The 16,099-nt window shown below is 46.7% G+C and overlaps 1 protein-coding gene across 1 annotated transcript; it reads right to left on the bottom strand.

The window, feature by feature from the left end:
• Nucleotides 1-4,363: 4,363 nt before the first annotated feature.
• KLHL33 (kelch like family member 33) lies at nt 4,364-15,771 on the bottom strand. Its single transcript, XM_007990649.3, has 4 exons — nt 14,564-15,771; nt 9,289-10,213; nt 8,997-9,164; nt 4,364-8,896 (listed from the first exon to the last, which is right to left on the bottom strand). The coding sequence occupies exons 1-4, from the start codon at nt 15,312-15,314 to the stop codon at nt 8,344-8,346; spliced, it is 2,397 nt and encodes a 798-aa protein (XP_007988840.1). The 5' UTR covers nt 15,315-15,771; the 3' UTR covers nt 4,364-8,343.
• Nucleotides 15,772-16,099: the final 328 nt, after the last annotated feature.

Below are 16,099 nucleotides of genomic sequence, written 5' to 3'. Positions count from 1 at the left end.
TTAGCCGTGTGTGGGGGTGCGTGTCTGTAATCCCAGCTACTTGGGAGGCTGAGACAGGAGAATCGCTTGCACCTGGGAGGCAGAGGTTGCAGTGAGCTGAGATCATGCCACTGCACTCCAGCCTAGGCAACAAGAGTGAAACTCCGTGTCAAAAAAAAAAAAAAAAAAAAGTCCAGGCATGGTGGCTCACGCCTGTAACCCCAACACTTTGGGAGGCCAAGGTGGGCGGATCACGAGGTCAAGAGATCAAGACCATCCTGGCTAACATGGTGAAACCCCGTCTCTACTAAAAATACAAAAACTAGCTGGGCATGGTGGCATGTACCTGTAGTCCCAACTACTCGGGAGGCTGAGACAGGAGAACTGCTTGAACCTGGGAAGGCAGAGGTTGCAGTGAGCTGAGATTGTGCCACTGCACTCCAGCCTGGTGACAGAGAGAGACTCCATCTCAAAAAAAAAAAAAAAAAAAAAAAAAAAAAAATAGTGAACTTAGAACATTTTAATGCCTTGTAGGAAGAATGTAAAAAATATGGGAATTCAAATACTTAAGGAAGAACTGGAATACTTGGCTGCAATACAAGATATGGGTGAAGACAGATTTTTATATATATATATATATATATATATAAAATTTTTTTTTTTTTGAGATGGAATTTCGCTTTTGTTGCCCAGGCTAGAGTGCAGTGGCATGATCTCTGCTCACTGCAACCTCTGCCTCCCGGGTTCAAGCAATTCTCCTGCCTCAGCCTCCCGAGTAGCTGGGATTACAGGCACCTGCCACCACGGTTGGCTAATTTTTTGTCTTTTTAGTAGAGACAGGGTTTCACCATGTTGTCCTGGCTGGCCTTGAACTCCTGACCTCAGGTGATCTGCCCGCCTCTGCCTCCTAAAGTGCTGGGGTTACAGGAGTGAGCCACCATACCAGGCCAGATAATATATTATATATTAAATACAGTTGTTTAAACATGCATTCTGGAGTCCAACAGATCTGTGTTTATTTTTTATTTTTTTATTTTTATTTTTTGAGACAAGGGTCTTGAAACATGTGCCACCACACCTGGTCCAATGGATCAACGTTTAAATCCTCCTCTGCTACTGACTAGCAGTGTGACCTAAGCTGTAGAAGAAAATAAGGTTAATAATCTCATCAAGCCTCAATGGGGCCAGAGAGTGGTCCTTGAGTCTGCAGTAAGATCACATGATGCTGATGTGGCAAAGGGGCCAGGTTAGGTTCTCCATTTGAAAAGTCTCACCTCCTGTCTCATTTTCATAACAATCTCCAGCTCAATACATCCTAATAAGTGAAAAAAACTGTTGGAAGGAAAAACCCACTATCCCTTGCTCTGGCTGAGCGTCTTTTAAATTCACAGCTACTTGCATTACAGCAATTGGATGTTACTTTTTCAAGACCATGTCTCCAAACCTCCAGTGGCACTTATACTCACTCATTGCTCCCACTTGTAAAGCCCATGTATGAGTTGCGTGGCTAAAGCTTGCCACTCAAGTGGAGATGGAGCTACATCAGAGAGGGGCATAAAAAAGTCCTTCTACCAGTTTAAATACATTCTCAACATTTACAAACTCTTGTGTGAGTTTGGGTGGGTTAACTCCTCTAATCTTCTAGTTTTCTCATCTATAAAGTGGGAATAATAATAGCACCCACCTTTTATGAGCTGTATTGTCATTCAAATTAGATAATATATGTAGAACACTTAGCATACCACCTGGCATATAGCTAGCACAAACAATAACTATCATCTAAAACAAGCAGTTCTAGGCTGGGCACAGTGGTTCACATCTGTAATCCCAGCACTTTGGGAGGCTGAGGCAGGTGGATCACCTGAGGTCAGGAGTTCAAGACTGGCTTGGACAAGATGGTAAAATCCCATCTCTACTAAAAATACAAAAATTAGCCAGGCATAGTGGCGGACTCCTGTAATCCCAGGTACTCTGGAGGCTGAGGCAGGAGAATCACTTGAATCCGGGAGGCAGAGGTTGCAGTGAGCTGAGATCGCACCACTGCATTCCATCCTGGGCGACAGAGGGAGACTCTGTCTCAAAAAAATAAAAAATAAAACAAGCAGTTCTTACTCTGTAATGAAAAAGTTGGCTTTCATCTGTGACAGTTTGCTTGAAAAGTCTGTATTGGGGTTTAGATTGTCTACCTGGCAATTAGTCAAACTGATATATAGGCCGGGCGTGGTGGCTCACTCCTGTAATCCCAGTACTTTGGGAGGCTGAGGTGGGCGGATCACTTGAGGTCAGGAGTTCAAGACCAGCCTGGGCAACACGGTGAAACCCTGTCTCTACTAAAAATACAAAGATTAGCCAGGCATGTGCCTATAATCCCAGCTACTCGGGAGGCTGAGGTAGGAGAATCACTTGAACCTGGCAGGTGGAGGTTGCAGTGAGCACAGACAGAGCCACGGCACTCCAGCCTGGGAGACAGAGCAAGACTCTGTCTCAAACAAAACAAAACAAAACAAAACACCAACTAACTGATACATAGCTCTCTAACTATATGCCTTGGCCTCAGTTGGAATCCAGATGAATCTGCTTCCCTGTCTCAGGAGTACATCAGGCTGGAGTAGCTGATAACCTTCTGTACGGTACTCATGGTCTCAGGAGCCTGTCACTACAGTACACTGGCCTCCTTATTTGGCATCATTTAGCTCTCTGATCTAAAAGGATGTGTCCTAGGACCTTGATTTATAGATTACCAAGGCACACTTTTCCAAATGTGCCTAGAGGTCCTTAGGACTATCCCAAACTCTGGGGTTCATGAGCTATAATAACACTGTGGTGTTTACAATACCGTCATGGTGCTTATTTTATGGGGTAAAACTTGGAATTCGAACTGGTTAAAGGACTTACTCATCATTACCAAAGCAACAATTGAATTGAAACTTGAAGCCAAGTTACTGAATCTAGCTCAGTACACTTTCAAGGCTATGCTTTCTTCTTCTTTTTTTTTTTTTTTTTTTTTTTGTCATTCTTCTAATACTGTGTTTGTGCTCACATTACTATAAAGAAATACCAGGGACTGGGTAATTTATAAAGAAAAGAGGTTTAATTGGCTCGTGGTTCTGCAGCCTATACGGGAAGCATGGCAGCATCTGCTTCTGGGGAGGCCTGAGGCCTCAGGAAGTTTCCAATTATGGCAGAAGGCAAAGGAGGCGTGAAATGTCTTACACGGCAGGAGCAGGAGTAAGAAAGAGAGCAAGGCGGGAGGTGCTGCACACTTCTAAACAACAAGATCTCACGAAAACTCACTACCAGAAGAACACCACCAAGGGAATGGGGCTCAACCCTTCATGGAAACCACTCCCATGACCCATGACCTCCCACCAGGCCCTACCTCTGACACTGGGGATTACAATTGGACATGAGATATGTGCAGGGACTCAGATTGAAAACATATCAAATAGGAAATATAGATTATTATATTCTGAATCAGCTATAGTAATAATACCATGATCATTTCTCTCTCAGAGAAAAAAGACTATAATCTCACCACTAATGATATAAAGGTATGTATGTATATACACGTAAGTACCTGTCCATCTATAAATTTTTTGGTAGGTGTTTTACCAGGAGCTGTGATAAATTCACACCTTTTCACTTAGGGCTTCTTGATCTCAAGGGCTAGACAGGATTTAGAATATAGTCTGTGATCCTGAAAGAGTAATTGTGACTGTCCTGTCTACAGACCTCACCTGCGATGTTTGTCTTAGCCTGCCTGTTGGTCCTAATGTATATGAGAGACTAGTTTCATGAAAAGCCTTCCTCTTCATTATCTAGACTCTGTACCACATACCTTTATTTCCTAAGCTGTGTAACAAAAGGTTTGAATTACATGATTTCTGAAACCTCTCCATTCTATAATTCTATTAAATAATCTTTCTATGCAATTTTTCCTTTAATCCTTTTTTTTTTTTTTTTTTTTTTTTTTTTTTGAGATAGGGGTCTCACTATGTGATCCAGGCTGGACTCGAACTCCTGAGCTCAAGTGATCCTCTCACCTCAGCCCTCTGAGCAACTGGAACTATGGGCATGTAGCACAGTGCCTGGCAGTTTTTCATTCTTTTGATTGGACATTGTTGCTGCTACAACCCAGAGTGTCTGTCTGGGTAAGTAGTAATTTTTGGTTTCACAGCTAGTGAAATTTTCATATAAATTTACTCTTCTATTTTTTTAAATCTTCCTTGCTATCAAATTTCCATATATCATTATTATTATTATTATTATTATTATTAAATTTGAGACAGAGTCTCACTCTATCACCCAGGCTGGAGTGCAGTGGTGCGATCTCAGCTCACTGCAACCTACGTCTCCCAGGTTCAAACAATTCTTGTGCCTCAGCCTCCCAAGTAGCTAGGATTACAGGTGTGTGTCACCACACCTGGCTAAAAAATTTCCATATATATTATATTCAACATAGAAAAGATTGGGAGAAGACACTAAGTCGGTTTTTATTTCAGTAGTCCAGTATTACATGATGAGTCAAGTGAAGAAAAAAAGATAAGGGAGAATAAGCTCAAGATGATTCCAAAGCTTCAGGTCCAGGAAACAGGGGAAATGATAGTGCGAATAAAACATAACGAATCTGAACTAATGATGCTGGTACGTCTAAATGGAGGTGAGAATCACTGAAAAAAAACAAACTAGAACCCAGGTGAACCATCAAGGTTGGAGATAGAGGAGAGGTGAGCTTCCCGACAGGGAGCTTAAAGCAAAGGAAAGGAAGAACGTAAGCAGCCTAGGACTAGGCACAGGAGACAAGTGATACATAGAATCCCACACACTTACTTGTACTAAACATTAACCTGTATGTCCAGTCCTACCCAGTACCTGAGTCAACCTTGAAAAGATAAGAGACATATCAAAAATTTCACCCTCACCAACAAAGGGGGTTGAGGGAAGAGTGTTGAGGGAGCTATTAGAGAGCATCTAGAACACGTTGGCTTATTTTCTGATTCACCAAAGGTAAGAATCCCAGGCCTCTACAGTCATCAAACTAGCCTTGCCAGGTCCCCACCATGGTTGCCCAATCTGTATACATGGTTTCTATCCCAGTTCCTACTTCTCACTCCACTTCCCTTCTGGGGTTGAAATGTTACCCTGATATTATTTTATTCTTAGTCTGCCTGGCTGAGGCCCCAGGCTGTTACCTTGCCTATATTCAGTCCCTTCTCACTGACAAATGGACTATTGAACAGGGTCCTCCTTCAAGTCAGAGATCTCCTCTCTCCTCACTCTACCCTCAATTTTAAAGATAAATAATGAAAGTCAGAACTTTCTGCAATGAACCACCTACATCCACATACCTGTGGATCCTTGGCTATCAGCTCCACTAGAGACGAAGCCACACCCCCTTGGACACTTTGATCTGGCTTACTGGATTTTGGATTGGAGAAATACGAGAAGGTCCATCCAGGACAGTGTGCTATCTCTAAAGCCAGGAGAAGAGAAACTTTTAGGGTAAGAGCCAGTTTTCAAGCCAATCAGTTCCTGCAGAAAGATGAAAGAGAATGAAGATGGCCACAGATTGTTAGATTTGGTAAGAAGCAGGTCACAGTAACAGTGGAGGGAGATGATTTCAATCATGTGGTAGACCTAGAAGGCAGATTACAGGGAATTTTATTTTGAATGCTTTTTATAGTAGAGAAACTCAGATAAGAAAGATTCAGTCACTATGAAGTCTTTATTTAAGCCTGTCTTTGGATACAAATCACAAAAAATGTTCATAGAAGTTCATCCAATTTTTATAGCTTCTCATCTCCTTCAATTTCCTTCTTCCCTTTCTTTATTCTTCCTTCTCTTATCTCTTATATGTCCTACTTACCCCTTCTCATTTTCAATTACATTCCTAGTCTATCTTAATTAGAGGTACAGAGAAAACCTTACTAAAATAACGAAATCTAAAAATAAATAAATAAAATACATGCCAAGTACTTCTGGGGCCAGAATGAAGAAGGGTGCAAGGGAGACTTCATCATCACCCTTAGAAACATGAAAATCTTAATAAACAATGGTAATAGAAAACTGATCTACACAGGCCGGGCACTGTGGCTCACACCTGTAATCCCAGCACTTTGGGAGACCGAGGTGGGTGGATCACCTGAGGTGGGTGGATCACCTGAGGTCGGGAGTTCAAGACCAGCCTGACCAACATGGAGAAACCCCATCTCTACTAAAAATACAAAATTAGTCAGATGTAATAGCTGTAATCCCAGCTACTCAGGGACACTGAGGCAGGAGAATCACTTGAACTCAGGAGGCGGAGGTTGCAGTGAGCTGAGATTATGCCATTGCACTCCAGCCTGGGCAACAGAGTGAAACTCCATCTCAAAAAAAAAAAAAAGAAAAAGAAAATTGACCTACACACACACACACACACACACACACACACACACACACACACTGACCCTTTTTTGCTCTCAGCTGTCCAGTCAGCAGAAATGGAAAGAGCAGACAGGAAGGACAGAAATGAGTTGTAGAGGGTGGGAATATACAATCATTAAGTGAAAGCCATTATCCCCAGGAAGGCTCCAGAGAAGAGGGTAGGTGGCAAGAGCAACAGGATTATCTGGAGAACCTCTGGAATACCCACTTCCCCTTTGCTATGGAGAAACAGGGCATGGCATGCCCCACTTCTTTCTGTTTCAAATGTATTCCCCCTTCTCTAGTGGGTGAGACTCTAGGCAGCCTTTAAGATCTGGTTCAAAATATACCCATTGGATGACACCTTCCCTAACAGAAGCCTTCCTGGGCAGTGTTCACTGCTTCATCCTATGGGCTTTCACAAGACTTGCGCATACATCTAAGACTTGTCCATATGTCTAAGTCTACTCAAAACTTGTGTTTGTTAACGTCTATCTGCTGGTCACAGTTCTCTGACCTCTGTATCCTTGGTGCCTTCTACAGTGCCTGCCACCAAGTAGGTAATTCATAACTGTGTGAGGGAGAAAGAAGAGAAAGAAAAATAAAAAAGAGGGGCAGTGGGGAGAGCAGGATGGGGGAATAGAGAAAGAGGAAGCACCTGACTACTTTCCCTGGCCGAGAAAAAGGGAAATGGATTTAAAAATAACCCTGGGGGAAAGGGACTGAAAGGGGGAAATGGCTTTTCTAAGTCATGTCTGCTTCTCACTCTTCTGTCTACCACATCCTCTCACCATGTGAGACCTCAGGCAACAACGGTCTAATTTTCACTCCTGATTCCTCAGTTTGCCCAAAGGGAAAGAAAGAAGCCAGACAGCCTTCTGACTTCTTCCATCCCATCTCCTTAAACCTCAGATCATCTGTTTTTCCACTGTGGGCCTCTCCCTCCTTGGCCTCTGCCCCCACCATCTTCCCCACACAACACTCCTGCCGCGTGGCCCTAGGGGTCCCCGTCAGGCCTCTCAGGCCCCTGTGCTGTGCATGTCTATGTGGGAACTTCTGCCTCAGAAGGAAACCAAGAGGTTCTCAGGGGCAGCCTGTGGTGTCTCAGCTGGGAAATGCTAGACCAGGCCTACAAAATTACCTGAGAAAGAATATTGTTAAGAAGGTTTAGGCATCCCAGGGATGGGAGAGGAGAAAGGAGCAAGTCCCGGGCAAAAAAAAAAAAAAAAGGCTGAACAATTTACAGTCCTTCCTCCCACACTCCTCAAACTCTTTCATGGATGGCCATTCTACATTTTTCCCTTGACCAATGGGTCAGAACCATTTTTCCAACTGTCTTCCCGTGGTCTCTACACTTTGGCTACTGAAGCTTCTTTTTTTTTTTTTGAGACGGAGTCTCGCTCTGTCGCCCAGGCTGGAGTGCAGTGGCACGATCTCGGCTCACTGCAAGCTCCGTCTTCTGGGTTCACGCCATTCTCCTGCCTCAGCCTCCCGAGTAGCTGGGACTACAGGCGCCCGCCACCACGCCCGGCTAATTTTTTGTATTTTTAGTAAAGACGGGGTTTCACCATGGTCTCGATCTCCTGACCTTGTGATCCGCTCGCCTCGGCCTCCCAAAGTGCTGGGATTACGGGCGTGAGCCTACTGAAACTTCTTAACTCTCTTTCAAACCAGATACACTTTCCCTAAGAATCCCTAAGCCTTGTGGAGTTGCTCCCAAGTCTCCTTTCCTTACCTGGCTATTCAGCTGCCTCACCTTCCCCTATATGTGTTCCCCAGGAGTTCTGGAACCACCATTTCCTCAATGGCGATCATATGTACAAAAGCAGTTTACAACGCACAGTGTGAGAATAAAATACTATCAAGAAGAAAGCCTTCTCTTTTCTCTCCCCACAATCTCTGTCCTTCTCTCAGGCTATTTCTTATGCCTTCCTCTCCCCATACACTGTTGCTCCCTCTTCACCCAGCAGGTTTGGTTTGGTGTGGGGTGGGAACCACAGCTATGTGCTGCACAGTGGGCAGTGTCAGGATGCAGGCAGGCATCTCAGCCCGAGGCCTTGGCAGAGTTCCCAGGCAAAGCCATCGGCCCAGGCCAGGACAGTAGGCATGGATAAGGTGGGAGAGGGCGTAAGTACGGTGACTGTAGCCCCCCAGCACCAGTAGCTCTCCCTGCAGCACAGCACCTGCAGCTCCCACATGCGGGGAGGGTAGGGGTGCCAGGTGAGTCCAGCTATCAGTCCTTAGTTCATAGGCCTCAAAGCTTAGCAGGTCCCCAGTCTCACCCAGCCCACCTGCCACATATACCCGCCCACCCAATGCAGCCATGACATGGCCAGCCCGAGGTACCCCCATAGGGCTCAGAAATGTCCCTGGCTTCTCAAGTTTGGGGTCATAGTGCAGGAATGAGGCCAGGTATTGGCCAGTCCCACCACAGCCACCGCTCACATACAATTGGCCCTCCAAAATCGCAGCTGCGTGGGCAAAACACGGTGCTGGAAGTGCAGGTGCTGGCCTAAGGGAGAACAGGACACAAGATAAGGCAACTAGCATCTTCGACTCTCCTTCTAGTCCAGGTCTCCTAATCTCTCCCAGATGCCCCCTTGCCTGCTCACCTCCAGATGTCGAGCTCAGGGTTGTAGGCCTCCACAGAGTCCAGGGCAACACCATTGTGTCTTCCACCCAGGGCATAAAGTTGTCCATCCAGTGCCACCAACGGGAAAAGGCTTCGAGCCTGGGACAAAGGAGCCATCTCCTCCCAGTCCTCTTGACTGGGCTCCCACCTGGACACAGTGGAACAAGAGAGTGGAAGAGTGAATCTGGGCATCTGTGGTTGGCTAGGCCAGCAATTTCTCTCCCTGCCCACCTTAGGGCCTGCCACACCCTACCCACTCTTGAAGCTTGTACCTGAGAGTTGAAGCCAGGGTGTTGGAGTGACTGTAGAAATCTTGTCCCCCACACACATAGAGTTCACTTCCTGCCAGGCTCGCAGCCCCATGCCGGAAGCGTCCTGGGGCAGGCAGGGCAGGCAACTGCCCCCACTCAACAGTTCGTACCAGTCCCACACCACAGCGGAAGGCCCGGACCCACCACACTGCTTGGGATGGTTGTCTTAGGGCCATGTCTGGTCTGAGCCCATCCCCGCCAATCACTACCAGTGCCCGGTCAGGCTCCCTCCGTCTCTCTTGGCCTGGAACATCAGCCTCTACCATCAGCTGGTGCAACAGATCCCGGGTCAGGGGTGGAGGTAGCCCGGCTGCCCGTACCCTCCGCAACTCCCTGGTGGACATGCGGCCAAAGCGGACGCATTGCAGCAGGGCCTTGGCCTCTGACTCCTGGGTCTCAGGGTTGGCAGCTAGCCAACACCGTGCAGCCACAAAGGCCTCAAACTCCTCCTGCACATGAAGCTCATCACTATCCAGGAGCTCAGCCAAGCAGGCAGCTGGTAAAGAAGGGAAAGCAGGACACAAGGCTACAGCAGGCAGGTGGGTGAGGAGGTAGTGACGGGCTTTGCTCCAGAGCCTCTCCAACCCAGGGGCTTCAGCCATGGGGAACAGGGCCAGGCAACGGGCAGGGCTGAGGCCCTGTGCCAAGCCTTTCTGACACAAATCCAGACAGGAAGAGCTCTGGTACTGCAAAGCAGCCTGGGCAGCTCTCAGTAGTCCTGGCCACCTTGCCCGCACAACTCCAGAGTAAGCAAAAGAGACGAGAAGTCGCAGGTCCTGGGTGGAGATGGTCCGCAGAGATACCTCTGTGCCCTGGGATTCCCTCATTCCGCTCAGGAGCATGGCCCCAAAGAACTCACTGCCACAAGCCAGGGCGGCTCGGTGCACTGTAGGAGGGGAGAAGAAATAGAGGAGGACTGAGAGGGTTGCAAGACCGATAGGCACTACCCCAACTTGATACCTCCAACTTTGGCCCTCCAAGCCACCCACTGCTACAGGCCAAACTGTGGTGTGCATCAGAATACCATGGGGTAGTTGTTAAAATGTGGGCTTCAGTGGCTCACTCCCAGAGATTCTGATTCAACGGTTCTGGATGGAGACCCTAGAAATTTGTATTTTAACACTTCAAGTAACCGTATGTGATTCTCATGTTAGTGGTCTGAAGACACTTTGATAAACATTGCTTTAGTCTTTTTGGTCAGATCAGTTAGAAAAAGAGTCTTGATGAATCAGGTTGAGAAGAAAGCATTTGCTAAGAGGGGCACAAAATAAATGGAAAAGACCAACATGCAACTTATATAGGTCTGTCTATGTTGTGCACAAAATAAAATTCTTTACAATTTCAAGAGCCAAAACTGTAAGCCATTCTGTTAGATTTTGCTGGGAAAGTGGCACCACTCGGGAATGGCCGTAGTCCAACCTCATCAGATTGCTGTCTCCTCTTGCCTAAGATTTAGTGTTTAATGTTTTCCACGTGTTCCAGCTTTTCTCTGCATAACCCTCTCCTGTTCTTGGTATAATTTATAGAATCACGAGATCTGAAACTTGAGACCTTCAAAATAATATAATTCAATTATTCCCTTTAAAATAAGGAAACTGGTTGGGCGTGGGGGCACATGCCTGTAATCCCAGCACTTTGGGAGGCTGAGGTGGGTGGATTACTTGAGGTCAGGAGTTCAAGGCCAGCCTGGCCAACATGGTGAAACTCCATCTCTATCAAAAATACAAACATTAGCTGAGCATGATGGCAGGTGTCTGTAATCCCAGCTACTTGGAGGCTGAGGCAGGAGAATCGCTTGAACCTGGGAGGCGAGGGTTGCAATGAGCTGAGATTGCACCACTGCACTCCAGCCTGGGTGAGAGAGCGAGACTCCATCTCTAAATAAATAAATAAATAAATAAATAAATAAATAAATAAATAAATGAAATATGGAAACTGAGATGAGTCCTAGAGAAAGCATGTGATTTATTTTTCATTTCCATGCAGTGGCTGTCTGGGCAGATCATCTCCATCCACTGTCACTGTTGTCAGGCTGCAATAAGCATGCTTGTGTACCAGTACCTTGGTTATCTACATGGTCCTCATGACAATGAAACTGTCCTATTAACCTATGCTGTTAAACAATTAAACCTCATACTCAGCATCACCTATGGATTATTCTGGCCAAAATATTTAACTTGAATCTGTTCAACTCTTTAGATCTAAAGTCAAGTTTATAGGAAGTTGAAAGGCTAAAGGAACAATTTAGACAAAACCATGAGGGGAAAAACCATACAAATCAAGAAAATGGAGCATTTTATAAAATAACCAATCTTCTTTTTTCTTTTTTTTTTTTTTTTTAGACAGGGTCTTACTCTGTCACCCTGCCTGGTGTGCAGTGGTGCAATCTCGGCTCACTGCAACCTCCACCCACCAGGTTCAAGTGATTCTCGTGCCTCAGCCTCCGGATTAGCTGGGACTACAGGCACATGCTACCATACCTGGCTAATTTTTGTATTTTTAGTAGAGACAGCGTTTCGCCATGTTGGACAGGCTAATCTTGAACTCCTGGCCTCAAGTGATCTGCCTGCCTCGGCCTCCCAAAGTGCTGGGATTATAGGCATGAGCTACCGCGCCCGGCCCAGGATAACCAATCTTACACGTTATTGTCTTTACCAATCAATATATAAAGTAATAAATAAAAAGGGGGAGGGAGGACTGTACTAGATTAAAGGAAGCTTAAGAGACATGCAACTGAAAATAGCATAGTCCTTGATTAATTCCTGGGTTGAACAAACTCAATTTAAAAAATGTTTTTTGGACAATCGGGAAAATATAAATGTGGACTAGGTGATATTAAGAAATTACTGGCCAGGCACAGTGGTTCATGCCTGTAAACCCAGCACTTTGGGAGGTTGAGGCAGGTGGATCACATGAGGTCAGGAGTTCGAGACCAGACCAGCCAACATGGTGAAATCCCATCTCTACTAAAAATACAAATATTAGCTGGGCGTGGTGGTGCATGCCTGTAATCCCAGTTACTCGGGAGGCTGAGGCAGGAGAATCACTTGAATCTGAGAGATGGAGGTTGCAGTGAGCCAAGATCATGCCATTGTACACCAGCCTGGGCGACAGAGCAAGACTCCATCTCAAAAAAAAAAAAAAAAAAAAAAAAAAAAAAAGGAAAGAAATTACTATTAATTTCGTCGTGCAAGATAAAGGTATTCTGGTTATGAGAAGATGTCCTCTTTATTTTTTTCCTTTCACACCTAGTCCCACAGAATTGTCCTGTTTTAAAAAGATACATACCCAAATACTTATGAGTAAAATGTCATAAATTTTCTTTAAACTTCAGCAAAAAATAAAATTAACAGATGAAATAAATATAGTAAAATATTAATTGTTAAATCTGGGTGATGGGTGTTTGAATGTTCATCTTAATATTTTTTGCTTTGTAAAATGCTTCATAACAAAAAGGTGGGGGGTAATGCTGCTAGAAGTCCTTTTAGGCAGGTCACAGAGGGCCAAGCTGTTTAAGAACTCCATGCTGCTTTGACCAACTGAGGCATGCGTGCCTCTCCCAAAGGGCAGGTGTTGTTCATATGACTTTCCACTGTCTTTTAAGCAGTAGGTAGTGGCCTGGTGCTTCCCAACCAGTAAACATCAATGACAGATCTCAAATATATATTGTCTGAGAAAATCTGCATTCCTCAAAACAAGCTAAACCATCTCAGCTCCCATATCATCAATCAACCTATAGTTCAGAGTCAACCCTGAAAGGCTCACAACCACTTGTATTCACCTCTCACTCATTACTATTCCCCAGGATTTTAAGTGACAGATTCCCAACCATTAAGTAGGAATATTTCCTAGGGAAATAAAAGCAGTGATATGAGTATGCTTAAATTCAAAAGTCTAGTGAGAATTTTATGATTATGAAACATTTAAATTCCCTCTCCATCTAGTGCTATCATAAATGAAAATAAAGACTTTTGGAGTAGTTTTCCTTCTAGGAGTCCCAGAAACACTTTAGTTCCCAGTCACTCCTCTAGTGGACAGTAGCTATGTGACTTTGGACAAGTCTTGGATTCTGATTTCTTCATCAGCAAAGTGTAAGAGCCCAACTAGATCATCTCTAAACTAATCCCTTGTAATTTTAAACTTTCACGTGTCCACATGGCCTAGTGGAAGCAGACTGGATTAGTAATGTAGGCTTGTATCCTGGTTGTCCCAAGTCAACATCTCTGAATTTAATGTTCCTTATCTGCACCTATAGATAATGACATGGACCTTACCAGCTTTCAGTGAAAATTAAAAAGAGATGTCATGTGTAAAAATTTCAGGTACCCAGTGCCTCACTAAATGTTAGTAGACTCTGAATAATACTCAACTTATGCAACCCTACGTAGCTTTCCTGGCGATGAGCAGAGTTAACTTCAAAGTGCCATGACCAGTCCGGGTGCAGTGGCTCATGCATGTAATCCCAGCTGAGACAGGTGGATCACTTGAGGTCAGGAGTTCGAGACAAGCCTGGCCAACCTGGTGAAACCCTGTCTCTACTTAAAAATACAAAAAAAATTAGCCAGGCATGGTAGCAGGTGCCTGTAATCCCAGCTACTAGGGAGGCTGAGGCAGGAGAATGGCTTGAACCCAGGAGGTGTAGGTTGCATTGAGCCAAGATCGTGCCACTGCACTCCAGCCTGGGTGAGAGTAAGATGCTGTCTCAGGAAAAAAAGAAAAAAAAAAAAAAAAAATGCCATGGCCTGGTAACCTTAAACAGTACCAGAGCTTGCTCATTAGCTGCGGGCCCATAAGTCAGCCATGGTGTCAAGCACACCAAGGTGAAAGGACACATTGCATTTTCCACCATGTTCCCCTGGCTTTCCTGTGTCCTGAATGGAAGATGCCAAGAAGGGCTTTTGGTTAATTTCTGTTTGAGTCAATCCGCTTTCTGCTTGTCTACTGCCATGTATTGTACCCTTAGCTCTAGCCAGCTGGCTGGAGCTTCCTTGTTACTGGACACAGGAAAAGTCAGACAGAGGGTCAGTTTAAATTTGTCAGTGCGCCTAGAAAACAACTCGACTGCGCATGCCCGGCTCTCAGTGGGGCAGGAGTGGCACCAAAGGCCACCCCAGGGAAATTCTGACAGCAGCAGGGATCACGACCATCATGGTGGGGATCAAACCACCTGCTGCTTGCACACACCATTCCGGTAGCATATGCACCTGCAGTAATTTAATGCCCCACAGGCCCTCACCCCGCAGCTGGCAGCCGCCTGCCTCCAGTTTCAAGTCACACCCGACGCCCTCTCGGTAGAGGAGCTCGATTCCGCGCAGGTTCTCCCTCAGCTCCTCTGCCTGGCTGGGCTTCTTTACACATTCCCCGGCATTTCCAGCCCTCTCGCATGTCCGCTGGGCAGCAGCCTTCACCCGGGGCGCTCCCAGCGCCTCGGCTGCGGCCAGCACATCTCCCTGCGGGGCGGGGCCCAGCACCCCCTCATAGGCAAAGGTCAGCACGGCCTCCCAGCCCCCTGGGGACACCTCGAGGCTGAAGGGGGGCCGCGGACCTCCGCCGCCCAGCAGCCTGTCTCGGAAGAGGCTGCTGATGGCGGCCAGGATCACCCGATGCACCCCGTATACCCGCCCCGCGACTGACACCTCTTCGTCCAGCAACAATCTCTGCTCCCGCAGCCGCTGGGCCTCAGCGAAAAACTGGCTCGGATGCTCCTCGCTGCGCAGCCACTCCGGCTCTGCCGCATCTTCATCTTCTTCCTCTTCCTCTTCTTCCTCTAGGGACAAGGCTGGAAAGGGAAGGTTCCCTGGAACCAGGGGCCTGGAGCCAGGCTCTTCCTGAGGAAAGGAAGGCAAACTGGGGTCCTCGTCGTCGGGGGAAGGAGGCCAGGAGGGGGTTCTCTGGGCGTGCACAGGGAGTCCAAGGCAGTCCTTCTGGACGGGATGAGAGCCACTCTCCAGCTCAGGGGGATGATGGGGGGTGTCCAAGACGCTCATGCCGAGGTTTGCTGGATAGCTGCGGGTGAGCAGAGGCAAGACAGCCTGGCGTCAGAGCTGGACCCAAAGAGGCCAGAGCAACCATGTCTCCAGCCAGTCGAAATGTCAGTCTCTCCCCTGCTCCAACACCCTCCTCCTACCCTAAGCCACATCCCAACACTGGAGTATCTGGGATATACAGGAAAACTATAGGGTACACACGGTGCAGTGAAACATGCAAGAAGCCGTGTAAAGATCCAGTAACCAGGACCACACCCCTCCCCTATTGCCCCCATCCTTTTAGTCACCCTCAGGAGACACCAACACTCCGCTTGCCCTCTCACTTGAGTGCCTGCTGTGCTTGGGGCTGCGTGGCAGCGGGAACTTGCCCACATGGCATCCCACTCAGCCAGTGGCCCCATGGGGCTAATTATAGCCGGTCCTGGCTGGCTAGGCACTTGGCACCTGGTGTCCTAACTCTGACACCCAATCCCCTGGGCTCCCTCCCAGACTAACGTCCCCACCCTTCCACCTGTGGGTCATAGGGGGTGCTGATCTAGGCAAATTAGAAAACCAAGGAGAATGAGGGGATCCGGTGGAATGCGTCCAAGGCCAGAAGGGCTGTGCCACTAGAGTGGGCTGGAAGGGTCAGGCAAAGAGTCTGGACCAGGCTTTGGCTGTTGACTTTTCTGTGCATGATAAAGCTGGGACCCTGCCGGGCATGGTGGTTCTTGACTGTAATCCTAGCACTTTGGGAGGCCAAGGTGGGTGAGTCACTTGAACCCAGGAGTTTGAAACCAGTCTGG

Source organism: Chlorocebus sabaeus, chromosome 29 (assembly GCF_047675955.1).
Source record: "Chlorocebus sabaeus isolate Y175 chromosome 29, mChlSab1.0.hap1, whole genome shotgun sequence".
In the NCBI taxonomy this organism is placed as follows: Eukaryota; Metazoa; Chordata; class Mammalia; order Primates; family Cercopithecidae; genus Chlorocebus; species Chlorocebus sabaeus.
Note: the sequence above shows the minus strand (reverse complement) of the source record. Positions and strands in the feature narration are given on the sequence as shown.